General features: G+C 39.5%; 1 protein-coding gene across 5 annotated transcripts in view; it reads left to right on the forward strand.

Annotated features, from left to right (window-relative positions):
* The window catches only part of kmt2ca (lysine (K)-specific methyltransferase 2Ca), a 590,636-nt gene that overhangs the window by 132,966 nt on the left and 444,364 nt on the right, over positions 1-13,306 (forward strand). For all 5 annotated transcript variants that reach the window (XM_060825139.1, XM_060825142.1, XM_060825140.1 and 2 more), the window contains exon 3: positions 10,182-10,264. In XM_060825139.1, the coding sequence (XP_060681122.1) occupies positions 10,182-10,264 (83 nt within the window). The remainder of the gene's footprint in view (positions 1-10,181; positions 10,265-13,306) is intronic.

Raw genomic sequence — 13,306 nt, forward strand, 5'->3', positions numbered from 1 at the left:
AATTAGGAGCAGGAGTAGGCCATCTGGCCCTTCAAGCCTGCTCATCCATTCAATAAGATCATGGCTGATCTTTTCATGGCCTCATTCCACTTACCTGCCCTCTCTCCGTAACCATTAATTCCTTTATCGTTCAAAAAAAAATGTCAGAGTATTGAGTACAGGGGTTGGGAGGTCATGTTGCAGCTGTACGGGACGTTGGTTTGGCCACTGTTGAAATATTGTGTGCAATTCTGGTCTCTCGTCTGTCAGAAAGATGTTGTGAAACTTGAAAGAGTTCAGAAAAGATTTACAAGGATGTTGCCAGGGTTGGAGGATTTGAGCCATAGGGAGAGGCTGAACAGGCTAGGGCTGTTTTCCCTGGAGCGTTAGAGGCTGAGGGGTGACCTTCTAGAGGTTTACAAAATTATGAGGGGCATGGATATGGGAAAATAAGCAAAGCCTAAACCCTGGGGTTGGGGATTCCAGATCTAGAAGGCATAGGTTTAGGGTCTGAGGGGAAAGATATAAAAGAGACCCAAGGGGCAACTTTTTCACGCAGAGGGTGGTACGTGTATGGAATGAGCTGCCAGAGGATGTGGTGGAGGCTGCCACAATTGCAACATTTAGAAGGCACCTGGATGAGTTTATGAATAGGAGGCGCTTGGAGGGATATGGGCCGGGTGCTGGCAGGTGGGACTAGGTTGGGTTGGGATATCTGGTTGGTATGGATGAGTTGGACCAAAGGGTCTGTTTCCATGCTGTACATCTGTGAATCTATGAAAAATATTTACTGAATTAACATTAACTACTTCACTGGGCAGGGAATTCCATAGATTCACAACCATATTGGTGAAGAATTTCATTCTCAATTCAGTCCTAAATCTGCTCCCCCTAATTTTGAGGTAATGTCCTCTTGTCCTAATTTCACCTGCCAACAGAAACATCTTCTCTGCATCTAGCTTATCTAGTCCCTGCATAATTTTAAATGTTTTTATAAGATTCCCCCTCATCCTTCTAAATTCCAATGAATATAATCTCAGTCTACTCTGTCTATTCTTAAGCCAAACCTGTCAATTCTAGAATCAACCTAGTGAACCGTCTTTAGGTTGCCAGTACATCCTTTCTCAAGTCAGGAGACTAAAACTGCAGACAGTACTCCAGGTGTGGCCTCATCGGCATCCTATACAGCTGCAACATAACCTCCCTTCTTTTAAACACAATCCCTTTAGCAATGAAGGACAGAATTCCATTTGCTTTCCTAATTACCCATGGTACCTGCAGCCCACCCTTCTGTGATTCATGCACAAGGACACCCAGATCCCTTTTGCATAGCAGCTTGCTGCAACTTTTTAGCATTTAAGTAATAGTTCTTTTTACTGTTATTCATACCAAAATGGATGACTTCACATTTATTAACATTATATTCCATCTGCTAGACCTTTGCCCGCTCACTTAAAGTATCTATGTTCCTCTGCGAAGTTTCACTGTCCTCTGCACACTTTGCCACTCATCTTCGTGTCATCTGCAAACTTTGACATACTACATATGGCCCCCAACTCCAAATCATCTATGTAAATTATGAATAATTGCAGTCCCAACACTGATACCTGAGGCACACCACATTTACTGATTGCCAACCAGACTAGTACTTATTTATCCCCACTCTTTGCTTCCTGTTGGTCAACCAATCCTCTATCCATGCTAATGCTTTACTCTTAATGCCATGTATCTATCTTTTACAACAGCCTCTTGTGTGGCTCCTTATCAAAAGCCTTTTGGAAATCTAGATACGTCATGTCTACTGGGTCCCCGTTGTCCACTGTGTTCATAATGTCGTCTTAGAATTCCAAAAGATTAGTTAAGTATGACCTGCCCTCCATTAACCCGTGCTATTTCTGCCTAAAAGGACAATTTCTGTCTGGATGCAGTAGTATTTCTTCCTCGATAATAAAACTCTAGCATATTCCCCATTACGGAAGTTAAGCTAACTGGTCTATAATTCCCCATCTTTTGTCGATTGCCCTTTTTAAACAGTGGCATTACATTTGCTGTTTTCCAATCTGCTGGAACTGCCCCAGAGTCCAGCAGATTTTGGAAAATTACTACAAATGCATTTGCTATTTCTCCCGCCATGTCTTTTAAGTTTTCTAGGATGCATTTCTTCGGGGCCAGGAGACTTGTCTATCCTTAGCTCCATTATCTTGCCTACCATTACCTTTTCTGTGGTAATGATTATTTCCAGGTTCTCATTTACTGTTGTCTCTTTGTCAATTACTGGAATGTTATTAGTGTGAAGACCAACACAATACCTGTTCAATGCCTTGGCCAATTCATCATATCCCATGATTAAATGCCCCTTCTCATCCTCTAAAGGACCAGTGTTTACTTGATCCACTCATTTTCAATTCAGATATTTATAAAATTTTTGCTCTGTCTTTATATTCTGTGCCATTTTTTTCTCATGTTCTATCTTATTTTTCTTAGCTGTTTTTGTGGCTTTCTGTTGACTTTTAAAGCTTTCCCAAACTTCTAGTTTCCCCCTGATCTTGGCCACTTTTTATACCTTCTGTTTCAGTTTGATAACCTCCCTTATTTCCTTAGAGACACGTGGCAGATTACCCCTTTTCTTACAGTCTTTCTTTTTCACTGGAATATACTTTTGCTGAGCACTTTAGAAAATTGCTTTGCAAGTCCTCCACTACTCATCAACTGTCCCACCATAAAGTCTTTGTTTCCAGTCTAGTAAAATTTTGCCATTATGGCTAAAACAATAGGATGAGTACATCTCTTCACCATCAGGTGTAAATGTAATAGTAAAGAACAGTGGAACAGACAGAGTGAAGAAAATGATTAGTCCCTGTCAAATTGGATCCAGTGAAATTTGCTTCAGCTGCACAGATGTTTAAAACTTTTTTGAGGTACTGATATGTTCTCTTTAAGTGATAATCTAGCCTATAGTCTCCAGATAAATAGTTCTGATTAGTTCAAACAATGTTTTGCATGTCTCAGATGTGGATAAGTGGTCACTTTATCCTTTCTGTAGCATTAATCTTAATCATAAAGATTGGAATCAAGATTGCTTCAGTTATAAGATTAGCTTCATTGTGATTTGAGTAGCCATTCAGTGCATTGTTACATTTTTCTGTACATTTGCATGTCTTCCATCTGCCTTAGAAAATCTATCACTCTTTCATCAGTGTTGCTGAGTCAAAATCTTGGAATTCTCTAACAGCATTGTGGTTTTACCTACACAAAACGGGCTGCAGTGGTTCAAGAAGGCAGCTCACAACTGTTCTCCAGGGCAATGAGGGATGGCCAATAAATGCTGGTCCAGTCAGTGAATAAATCAGCAGGAACTTTGTTGATCGCGATAAGAATAATAACAAATTTGAAATGGAAATGCTAAGGTGATAACCTGCACTTCTATTGGATGAATTTCTTGGATCATGATCAATGAATGTGATGTAATGCTTAGATACTGTTTGACACCTTCTGTAGCTGTGCTGTCCTAAATGCTATCCTACTGTTTTGTTTATTCAACTTGAATGTTTTGCTTTTCAAAGTACTTAAAGGTTGTGCTTATCCGGGAGAAAAAAGTAACCAATTGTAAAGTTCGTGCAATTTGGTTTATTGGTGGTTAAATAACTCTTAATTGCTCTAACCTTCATGTGATGTGGATTCCTTTGAAATAGTTAGCTAGTAATATTAATAAATTCGTGATAGCTACTTGATTAGCATCAGAATTTACGTTTTGTCCTTTTAGTTCTGTTTGGTCATTGTAATGCTGCTGCAATTACTTGTGTATTTTGTATTTGTTTGCACAATGTCATCAATAGAAAAGTACTGTATTGTATAATTAAAGTTGTTATGACACAGGTATAGTTATCCAGCCCAAAATTAGGCTCACCAGTGCTGAATTCATAACACAGTAAAATTAAAACATTTGATGACCCAATTGTTCCTAACCAAATTTTAAGAATAAAAGATATTACACACCAAGTTTACAACTGAAATTAACATTGTATTAAAACTGTTAACTTCAGGAGATTAGAGCTAAACAATAAAGTAATCTAATTAATATCTATCATTTAAACACACACTCTCGGACGGACAGACCACAGTTAAGGGATAAATTAGAAACCAGATAAGAATTGTAATTTGCTACTTTGATAACCATTGGGTGGCACAGTGGCTCAGTGGTTAGCACTGTTGCCTCACAGCACCAGGGTTCCAGGTGCGATTCCAGCCTTGGGTGACTGTCTGTATGGAGTTTGCACCTTTTGCCAGTGTCTGTGTGGGTTTCCACTGGGTGTTCTGGTTTCCTCCCACAGTCCAAAAATGTGTAGGTCAGGTGAATTGGCTATGCTAAATTGCCCATAGTGTTAGATGCACCACTCAAAGGGAAATGGGTTTGGGTGGGTTGCTGTTCGGAGGGTCGGTGTGGACTGATTGGGCAGAGGAGCCTTGTTTCCACACTGTATGGAATCTAATCTAATCTAATTTTAATGATGAGTACCAAGTCTTCATGAAATTCCTTGAACAATGTGTTGTATTACAAGCACATAGGATTGTATTTGCTTGACTTCCAGAGTCACTGGACAATGCAAACAGATTCCAGCAAGTTCCAAGGAATATTCACTTTCTTAAAAATCTGTCTACCTGAACATTGTATATACTTAACCCAGCCTCGACAGCAATAAATCCACAGATTCACTATCCTCATCAACTCTGAGTGTGACCCCTTATTTTGTGATTATAATCTTTGATCTTGGATGGTCCCACAAAGAGACGCTCTCTCAGGATCTACCCTGTCAAGCCGGCAAATAATCTTTTTTTCATTTTTTATTAACTGACTATGCCTGCATTTATTGCCCATCCGTAATTGCTCAGAGGCAGTTACGAGTCAACCACATTGCTGTGGGCCACATGTAGGACAGATCAGATAAGGGCGGCACTTTCCTTCCCTAAAGGAGATGAGTGAACCAGATGGGTTTTTTGAATCATTGAATCATACAGCATGGAAACAGACCCTTCAGACAAACTAGTCCATGCTAACCATGTTCCCAAACAAAATTAGTCCTACTTGCTTGCGTTTGGCCCATATCCCTTTGAATCTTTACTATTCACGTACCCATGCAGATGCCTTTAAATGTTGTAACCGTACCTGCATCCACTGTTTCCTCTGGCCATTCATTCTACACACAAACCACACTTTTTCTTTTTTAAAAAAGTTTCTCCTCAAGTCCTTTTTAAATCTTTATCCTTACCTTTTTTTAAAAAAAATGCTCCCTAGCTTTGAACTCCTCCAACCTAGGGAAAAGACCCTTGCTATTGACCTTATCTATACGCCTCATGATTTTAATAAGCCTCTATATAAAGACCACCCCTGCTTCATTGAAAAGTGTCCCAGTCTATTTTTGTAACTCAAACCCTTCAATGCTGGCAACATATTAGTAAGTCTTTTCTGAACTCACTCCAATTTAATAATATCCTTCCTATAGCGGAGCAACCAGAACTGCACACAGTGGACTAGTTGGGCCGTAGGGCCTGTTTCCATACTGGAGGGAATCTAATCTAAATAATACCTCTAGACCATCACCTCCCCATTACTCTGACATCATCTATTGAACTTGTTTCATTATACATTGCAAAATTCAAAATAGCCTGATCCCTGGTTGCATCTGCAATATATTGTTCTAGGAAAATACCCGGATATGCAAGTGTTGTTCCTTTTGGCTGCATCTGCCCATTTGAAATTCCCAATCTACAGAAATTAAAGTCACTGATATTTTGTTGAACTGCCTTTTATGTTACATGCATTCATTATCCATTGATTTATTGTCTGCCCTACAGAACAGTGAGGCTGTAGGCTATTCCCACTTGTCTTTTTCCCCTTGTTAGTTCTTCCTACACACACGAATTCTACATCTTCTCATCCAGTATAATTATTTGCTGTCATACTTATTCCATCTTGTACAAATAAAGCTATCCTAGCACCCCTTTCTTCCTGTCTGTATGAAAAGTTGCATACGCCTGAATATTCGGTTCTCCGTTTTGATTTCTTTCTAATCACGTGTCTTTAATGGTTATAAAATCACCAGCCTTAACCCTTATTTCAAATACTATGTGTATTTGATTACCTTTTTCCAGACATTTCGTGCAACAGAGCTTAGGTTTTCTCAGCTTCACGTATTTCCATCAGTGTTTTAACCAAGCAGTACCTGTCTGGATCTTTTGAACTAAATTCCTTCCACTGATGTAACAGTTCTAAACTATCTTCCTTTCTCAGGGACAATGGTTTTGTACACCAGGTTCAAGAGTGTAGTGCTGGAAAAGCACAGCAGGTCAGGCAGCACCTGAGGAGCAGGAGAATTGACGTTTTGGGCGTAAGCTTTTGCCCGAAACGTCGATTCTCCTGCTCCTCGGGTGCTGCCTGACCTGCTGTGCTTTTCTAGCACCACACTCTCGACTCTGATTTCCTGCATCTGCAGTCCTCACTTTCTCCACACTAGATTCATCCAAGACTTGTGCAAACTGCAACTTAAAAGTTTTTCCCCGTATTATGACTTGCCCCTAAGGTTCACAAAATTCTGGAATATTTTAAGTGGAAGCCTGAAGCATTCCATTGTTGGTTTACTTCACTGGTTAAGTCTCTTAATGTAAACAAATCCCCATTACTCTCCACGAAATCTCTCTAATGGTACATTTTTAAAAGAAATCATCACGGCTACAGAAATACGTACAAGTTAAATGCCTTCAGATACTCAAAAAACCCACATGCCATTTCAAAAATCCAAAAAAGCTGATAACACAAATCTCACACCTTGCATTGCAATTATCATATTGCCCCCCTCCTTTCAGTGCAGTATTTTGTTTGTTGGTTGTCACCAGATATTGTATCCTCCCAGAAAAGTTAAAAGTGTAGATTCTACTATGAAACTTGATATTATAGTGGTACAGATTGTCAGCCACTGGTAAATCTAGAAAATCACTCCTAAGTTGAAGGCCAAGGATTAGGGGGTATGTATAAATTGAAAACCAAAAATACTGAAAATACTCAGCAGAGCAAGTATAATCTAAGAAAACTGAAGTTTTTCAGTGTGATGATTCTTAAGAGAACCGAAGTAACTTTATATGAGCAGCCAAATCTTCATTCAAAAGTTATCGTAGTTTTACCAAAGAAGGGAAATTTGCATTTGATGAAGGCAATTTTTGAAAATCTGTGAAACTATACTGCATCCTCAATTAGAGTTTAGTTTTTGGGGCTGCCTGTAGATGTCTCAAACTTTTAATAAAGCAGAGATTCAAAGATGGCCACGGGGTCAACTTCAACCTGGTTGGACTTGTGACGTTTGAAAACCTCAGATTTTAATTTGTGTGAATTTGGATGACATAACAAGGAAGGTTTGAGTTCCAAGAAAACGAAGAAGGATTTGATTTAAAAATGTACTTGTAAGGAAAAGGCTGCAAGTTTGCTGTGATCTCAAGAATAGCGAATAGATGAATCTTGTGGTCAAAAGCCATGATGATCATGAGGTTGATACACAGATGTTTTATCTGTGTATTGTAAAGTCCACCAGAACTTGAAAGAACAATTAGAAAATTCCCACAGAATCAAAAGGGGTATCATTTGTTCGGTTGACAGCAGCAGGGACAAATAAAAGGCAGTTGGTACATATGACATAGCCTTTAAGGTTGACTGGTTGTCAGTGCACCCATTTTTGAGCTGAGAATTTGAGCCAGCATTGTCTTTTTTTTTCTGTTGCAGGTGTTTGAATCCCTTACATATGTAGGTTGCGACAGATGGCCTGCAGAACCCAATATATGCTGAAGCCATTGTCTTGATATTTGTTTAAAACATGTTTCTGTTTGTTTGATTTGGAAAATACGGCTCAATGTGAAAAAAAATTATATTTTTCATCTGGAAGTCTAGCTATTGAAAGAGCATCTTAATTGCTCATGTAACTGAATGTGCCAAGTCTTCATTAAATATGTTTAAATTACCAAAGCAATAGTGATGTTCATCATCACAACAAAGCAGCCTACCGTAACACCAGTTCACTTGGCACAGAAAAGGTTCCCTGGTTAGTTATACGATAATCAGTTCTAGCCAAGTACAGTAGCTCGTGAGATAGTTTACTTCAAGCAAATTGCTTCCATTGAATAGAAGGTGAGTAGAATAGCAAAGGATAGAAGTATTGAGATGCTAGTAGCCATTAATATAGAACTCTGCTTGGGTATTACTGCACGGCAGCTCAGTAGTGTAGATTTGTGTTAGTATATCATTCAGCACAAAGTAGGAATTATTTGACATTTGAGTAAGGCCTTTGGAGTGAAGACCATGATGAGGTAATATGCAGGTTTGATCTGTGTATATTTGATAGCAATCCAATAGAATTGTGACCCAATTATATTAAGTTTCAAGATTGCTATAGTTCTGTGAGGTGAATGCTTTGGTTAGATATTTTTTCTTTGTAGAACTCAACTGAACAATGTCTCTGCACTTGATATTACCAAATATCAAAATTCTAGCTTCAACTGTTGACACTTTGTGGTTGAGACACTAGCATTAGCCGCATCACAATGCAGGAAAAGGGAGAACAATTTTATGACCAGTCAAAGGGGGAATATGGTCACATGGTTCCAACCAAAGAATGTTTTGTGCTATTCTAGGATGAAATTAAGAATAGAGACAGACTTGAGTGAATTAGAATTAACTTTTCCTCTATAGTGTAGTGAAGCTGGTAAAATACATTTTAATTTCCACTGTACATGCACATGCAATTTTATAAAATATAATGATTATATTGAATATGTAAAAGTTGAAACTATTAACTGAGCCAATATATTTTTCTATAGTGAATTTTGCTTATTCATCAACACTGTCATTTTTTTGATTCACTTGTTGGATATTGGCATTGCTGGCTGGACCAGCATTTATTGCCTGTCCCTAGTTGCCCCTGAGAAAGTGATGGTGAGCTGCCACCTTGAACTGCTGCAGTCTGCGTGCAGTAGATAGACCCACAATGCTGTTAAGGAGGGATTTCCAGATTTTGACCCAATGACACTGAAAGAATGTCGATATATTTCCACTTCAGGTTGGTGAACAGATTAGAGGGGAACTTTCAGGTGGTGGTGTTCTCATGCATTTGTTGCCCATATCCTTCGAGATGGAAGTGGGTAGCGAGTTTGGAAGCTAGTGAATATCTACAGTACTTTTCGTAGATGATGCACAATGCTGCTACTAAGTGTTATAATGGAAAGAGTGAATCTTTGTTGGTATGGTGCCAATCAAGTGGGCTGCATAGTCCTTGATAAGCTTCTTTAGCATTGTTGGAGCTGCACTCATTCAGGCAATTGCGGAGTATTACAACACACTCCTGGCTTGTACCTTGTAGTTGGTGGACAGGCTTTGGGGAGTCAGGCTGGGGATTACTCGCTGCAGTACTCCTAGCCTCTGAGCTACTCTTGCAGCCACTGTGTTTATGTGGTAAGCCCAGTTGAGTTTTTGATCAATGATATGCCCCCAGGATGTTGATCTGGGAAATTCAGTGATGGTAACTCCATTGAATGTCAAGGGATGGTGGTTAGATACTCTATTATAGATAGTCATTGCTTGGCATTTGTGTGGCATGAATGTTACTTGTCACTTTTCATTTCAAGCCCGGATATTGAGCTTTACTTGAGAAAAAAACTGCTCTCCTGAATGCTATTGAAATAAAAATATCAACTCAATCACATTTTCAGGAGTCCAGTATCTTTCCAGTCAGATGCTCCAACATTCTATGACTGATTAATGTGGTTTAAAATGAGAGTTAGTGAGCTAAGTGTCAATAATTTCAGTTGATCAATGACCATCACTCGCTAACAAGTATGATTGCCCACCTCGGATATTCCATCTCATTGTTCTGCGGATCCTTGTGTACCTGATCTTAAAGCTACATCTCCAACCACAGGTTTTTTTCTGGAGTTGGAGTTGGTCCTCGACCTTGAGATTGTTGACATTCCTTTCTCTGGTTTCTTTTCTGTACACTCGTCATCAGGTACTTGGAGAATTGTATTCCTTCACACAGGAATTTCCTCCAAGTCAGTTTCTTCTGAACGATAGCCTTCTAGAAAAGAAGTACCTACTTGTTCCCAAGTTTGATCCATTCCGTCTTATGGTAATAAGTAAATAATCTTGCTACATCTTTTAATCACAGGCCTCGGAGCAGGGGGAAGACTGTTATTGAGGATGAAGACAGTATGGATGGATTGGAGGCAACAGAAAATGCGATGGAAACAGGTAAAAATTTACTTTTCCTGATGAGTTGAGTTTAAAATGATGTTTTCTTAACAAGTTGCATGTTAGGCTTGGAATTTGCTAGTAAAACTGGAAAATGCCAAACTTTTTTCTTCAAGTTGAAGCTCATTAAAAGTAGCTTCATTACAGAGCATGTTTTAAGCTGTAATAAAGCAAAGAACTGTGGATCTGGAGATCTGAAACAAACAACAGAAATTACTAGAAAAAATTTCAGTAGGTCTGGCGGCATCCATGCAGAGAAAAGAGTTTCAAGTCTTGTGATCCTTCTTCAGAACAGACTTTTCTTCTGAAGAGAGGTCACAGGACTCTGTTTACAAAGTTTTAAACTATTTACTGTCCACAGTGTGCTAATCTAATAGATACTGAAGATATAAACTAATTGGAGAAGAAAATGTCGAGTGGATTGATTAAGTGTTTTGATAGACTGGTTAAAAAAAAGACTACTTTGGATTGCAAGTGACTAATCAATGTTTTTATTTGAGAGCACAGAAAGGATTAGCTGATTGCTATTTATATTAGAATAGGAAAAGCTTTGGCAAAGAGCCAACGATGAAAGTCAGCATAACTTGTATACAAACAGAAATATTATTTGTAGAAAAGGGAAAACAAGTTCTCTAATATCTATTTTAAATTATACCATGTCTCTCCAACCAAAGGACCCATGCTGCTGTTCTACTATCATTTTGGGTTAAAATCCTGGAGTTTCTTAATCATCACAATTTGTGGGTGCACCATCACCGTGTTCGAATTGGATGCCTACTAGTACCATCACCTTTACAACCAGAGATGGGCAATGTTCTCAAAATAGGCATTACATTTCTCATGTCAGCTTGAAGAATGCTGAATACTTTCCAGAACCTATTGTTAAATTGAATCCACGAGCATGTGAATGTTTCTAATTCTTACAAACACTATTGCTCAGCAGACTGCTATTCATTGTGAAAGCTAAAATGTTGCAATTCATTGAAGGCGCAATAAATGTTATACTTCTCAGATATCTCTTGTGTGTATCGACCATAAGATATAGGAACAAAATTAGGTCATTTGGCCCATCGAGCTTGCTCCACCATTCGATCCTGACTGATACATTTCTCTATCCCATTCTTCGGCCTTCTCCCTATAACCCTTGATCCACCTAGGGGTGGCACGGTGGCTCACAGCACCAGGAACCCGGGTTTGATTCCAGCTTTGGGCAACTGTCTGTGTTGAGTTTGCACACTCTGCCCGTGTCTATGTGGCTTTCCTCTGGGTGCTCTGCTTTCCTCCCACAATCCAAATATGTGCAGGTTAGGTGAAGTGGCCATGCTAAATTGCCAATAGTGTTCAGGGGAGATGCATTAATCCGGGGTAAATGTAGAGCAATAGGTTTGGGGAATGGGTCTGGGAGGGTCGGTGTGGACTTGTTGGGCCGAAGGGCCTGTTTACACACTGTAGGAGTTCCAAACAATTCTTCTAATCAAGAATCTGTCTTAAAAACCCTCAAAAACTTGGCCTCCACAGACTTCCATGGCAATGTGTTCCAGTGTTTCACTGCTGTCTGGCTGTAGAAATCCCTCATTATCTCAGTTCTGAATGGTTGTCCCTTCACTCTGAGGCTGCGCTCTTTGGAACTAGTCTTTCTTTTACTTAGTGGAAGCATCTTCTCCGTGACCACTCTCTCCAGGCCAAATCTCTTCTCTTCTCCCCCTCCCCCCAAATCATCCATCTAGTATTCATCCAGAACAGAGCTAGAGTCCTCAACCCCTTCTCATGTGACAAGCCCTTCATTCTTGGGATCACTCTTGTAAATCTCCTATGATCCTCTTCCAAGGCTAGCGCACCCTTACTTAGTTTGTGACCCAAAAGTGCTCTCAGTATTCCAAGTGCGATATGAAGTAGAGCCTTATACAGCCTCAGCAGTACGTCCCTGCTCTTGTGTTCTAGACTTCTTGAAACAAATGCCTGACATTGCATTTGCCTTCCTAACTGCCAGTTTAAACCTGCATTTAAATCGTGGGAAAATCCCAATTTCCCTTTGTGCTTCAGATTTCTGAAGCCTTTTCCCATTTAGAAAATAGTCCAGTCTCCCTCCGAAAGTGCATAACCTCACTTTCCCACATTGTATTCCATCTGCCACTTTCTTGCTTCCTCTCCTAGCCTGTTCAGATTCTTCTGCAGCCTCTCTGCTTTCTCAACACTATCTGTCCAGCATGATAAGTATACACTGAGAGAAAAATGAAAATACTAGACAGTCAGCATGGCTTTATCAAGGGTAGGTCATGTCTGCCAAATTTGATAGTTTCTTCACAAAGTGACAATAGGCAATTTGAGGTTAGTGCTCTGGATACTGTAGGGTAGTGCTTTGCATATTGTGTATTTGAATTTTCAGAAGAGATTTGATATGGTGCCACATGACCTGTTGGTTAGCAAATTAAAAATGTTTGGGGATTGATGGATTAGAAGTTGCTGAAATATAGGAAACTTGTGTTTGTATAGATGGGCATTTCTCAAATTATAGACAGGTTGCAAATGGCATTCCCTAGGCATCTCCATAGGCTGTTGGGACCCTTGCTTTTTCTGATTATATAAATGATTAAGTGATAGGTGTTGAGGGCAGAATCTAAATTTGTAGATGATTCAAAGCTACAAGAGAATACGGAATTGCGAGGATGATGCTGAGCAATTTCAGAGGGATATTGACAGGTTGGCCAAATGGGAGACACCTGGAAAATAAATTGCAATGCAGAGAAATGTGGGTTAATGCTTTTTGTAGAAGAAACAGAGAAAAAGGCTCGAAGGTTTACTTTGAGGGGAGTACAGAAACAGAGGGACTTTAGGGTTGGAGTGCATAATTCCCTAAAGTGGCTAGGCAAATTGAGACAGTTGTTAAGAAGGCTTGTAGGATCCTTGGGTTTAATGATAGAGGTATAGTGTATAAAAACAAGGAAATGATGCCAACTTCTAAAAATCATTGGTCAGGCTGCATTTGGAGTATTGTGTTCAGTTCTGGGCATCCCATTTATGGAAAGATTTAAAAGCCCTGGA

The sequence above is a fragment of the Hemiscyllium ocellatum genome, chromosome 5, assembly GCF_020745735.1.
Source record: "Hemiscyllium ocellatum isolate sHemOce1 chromosome 5, sHemOce1.pat.X.cur, whole genome shotgun sequence".
Taxonomy (NCBI): Eukaryota; Metazoa; Chordata; class Chondrichthyes; order Orectolobiformes; family Hemiscylliidae; genus Hemiscyllium; species Hemiscyllium ocellatum.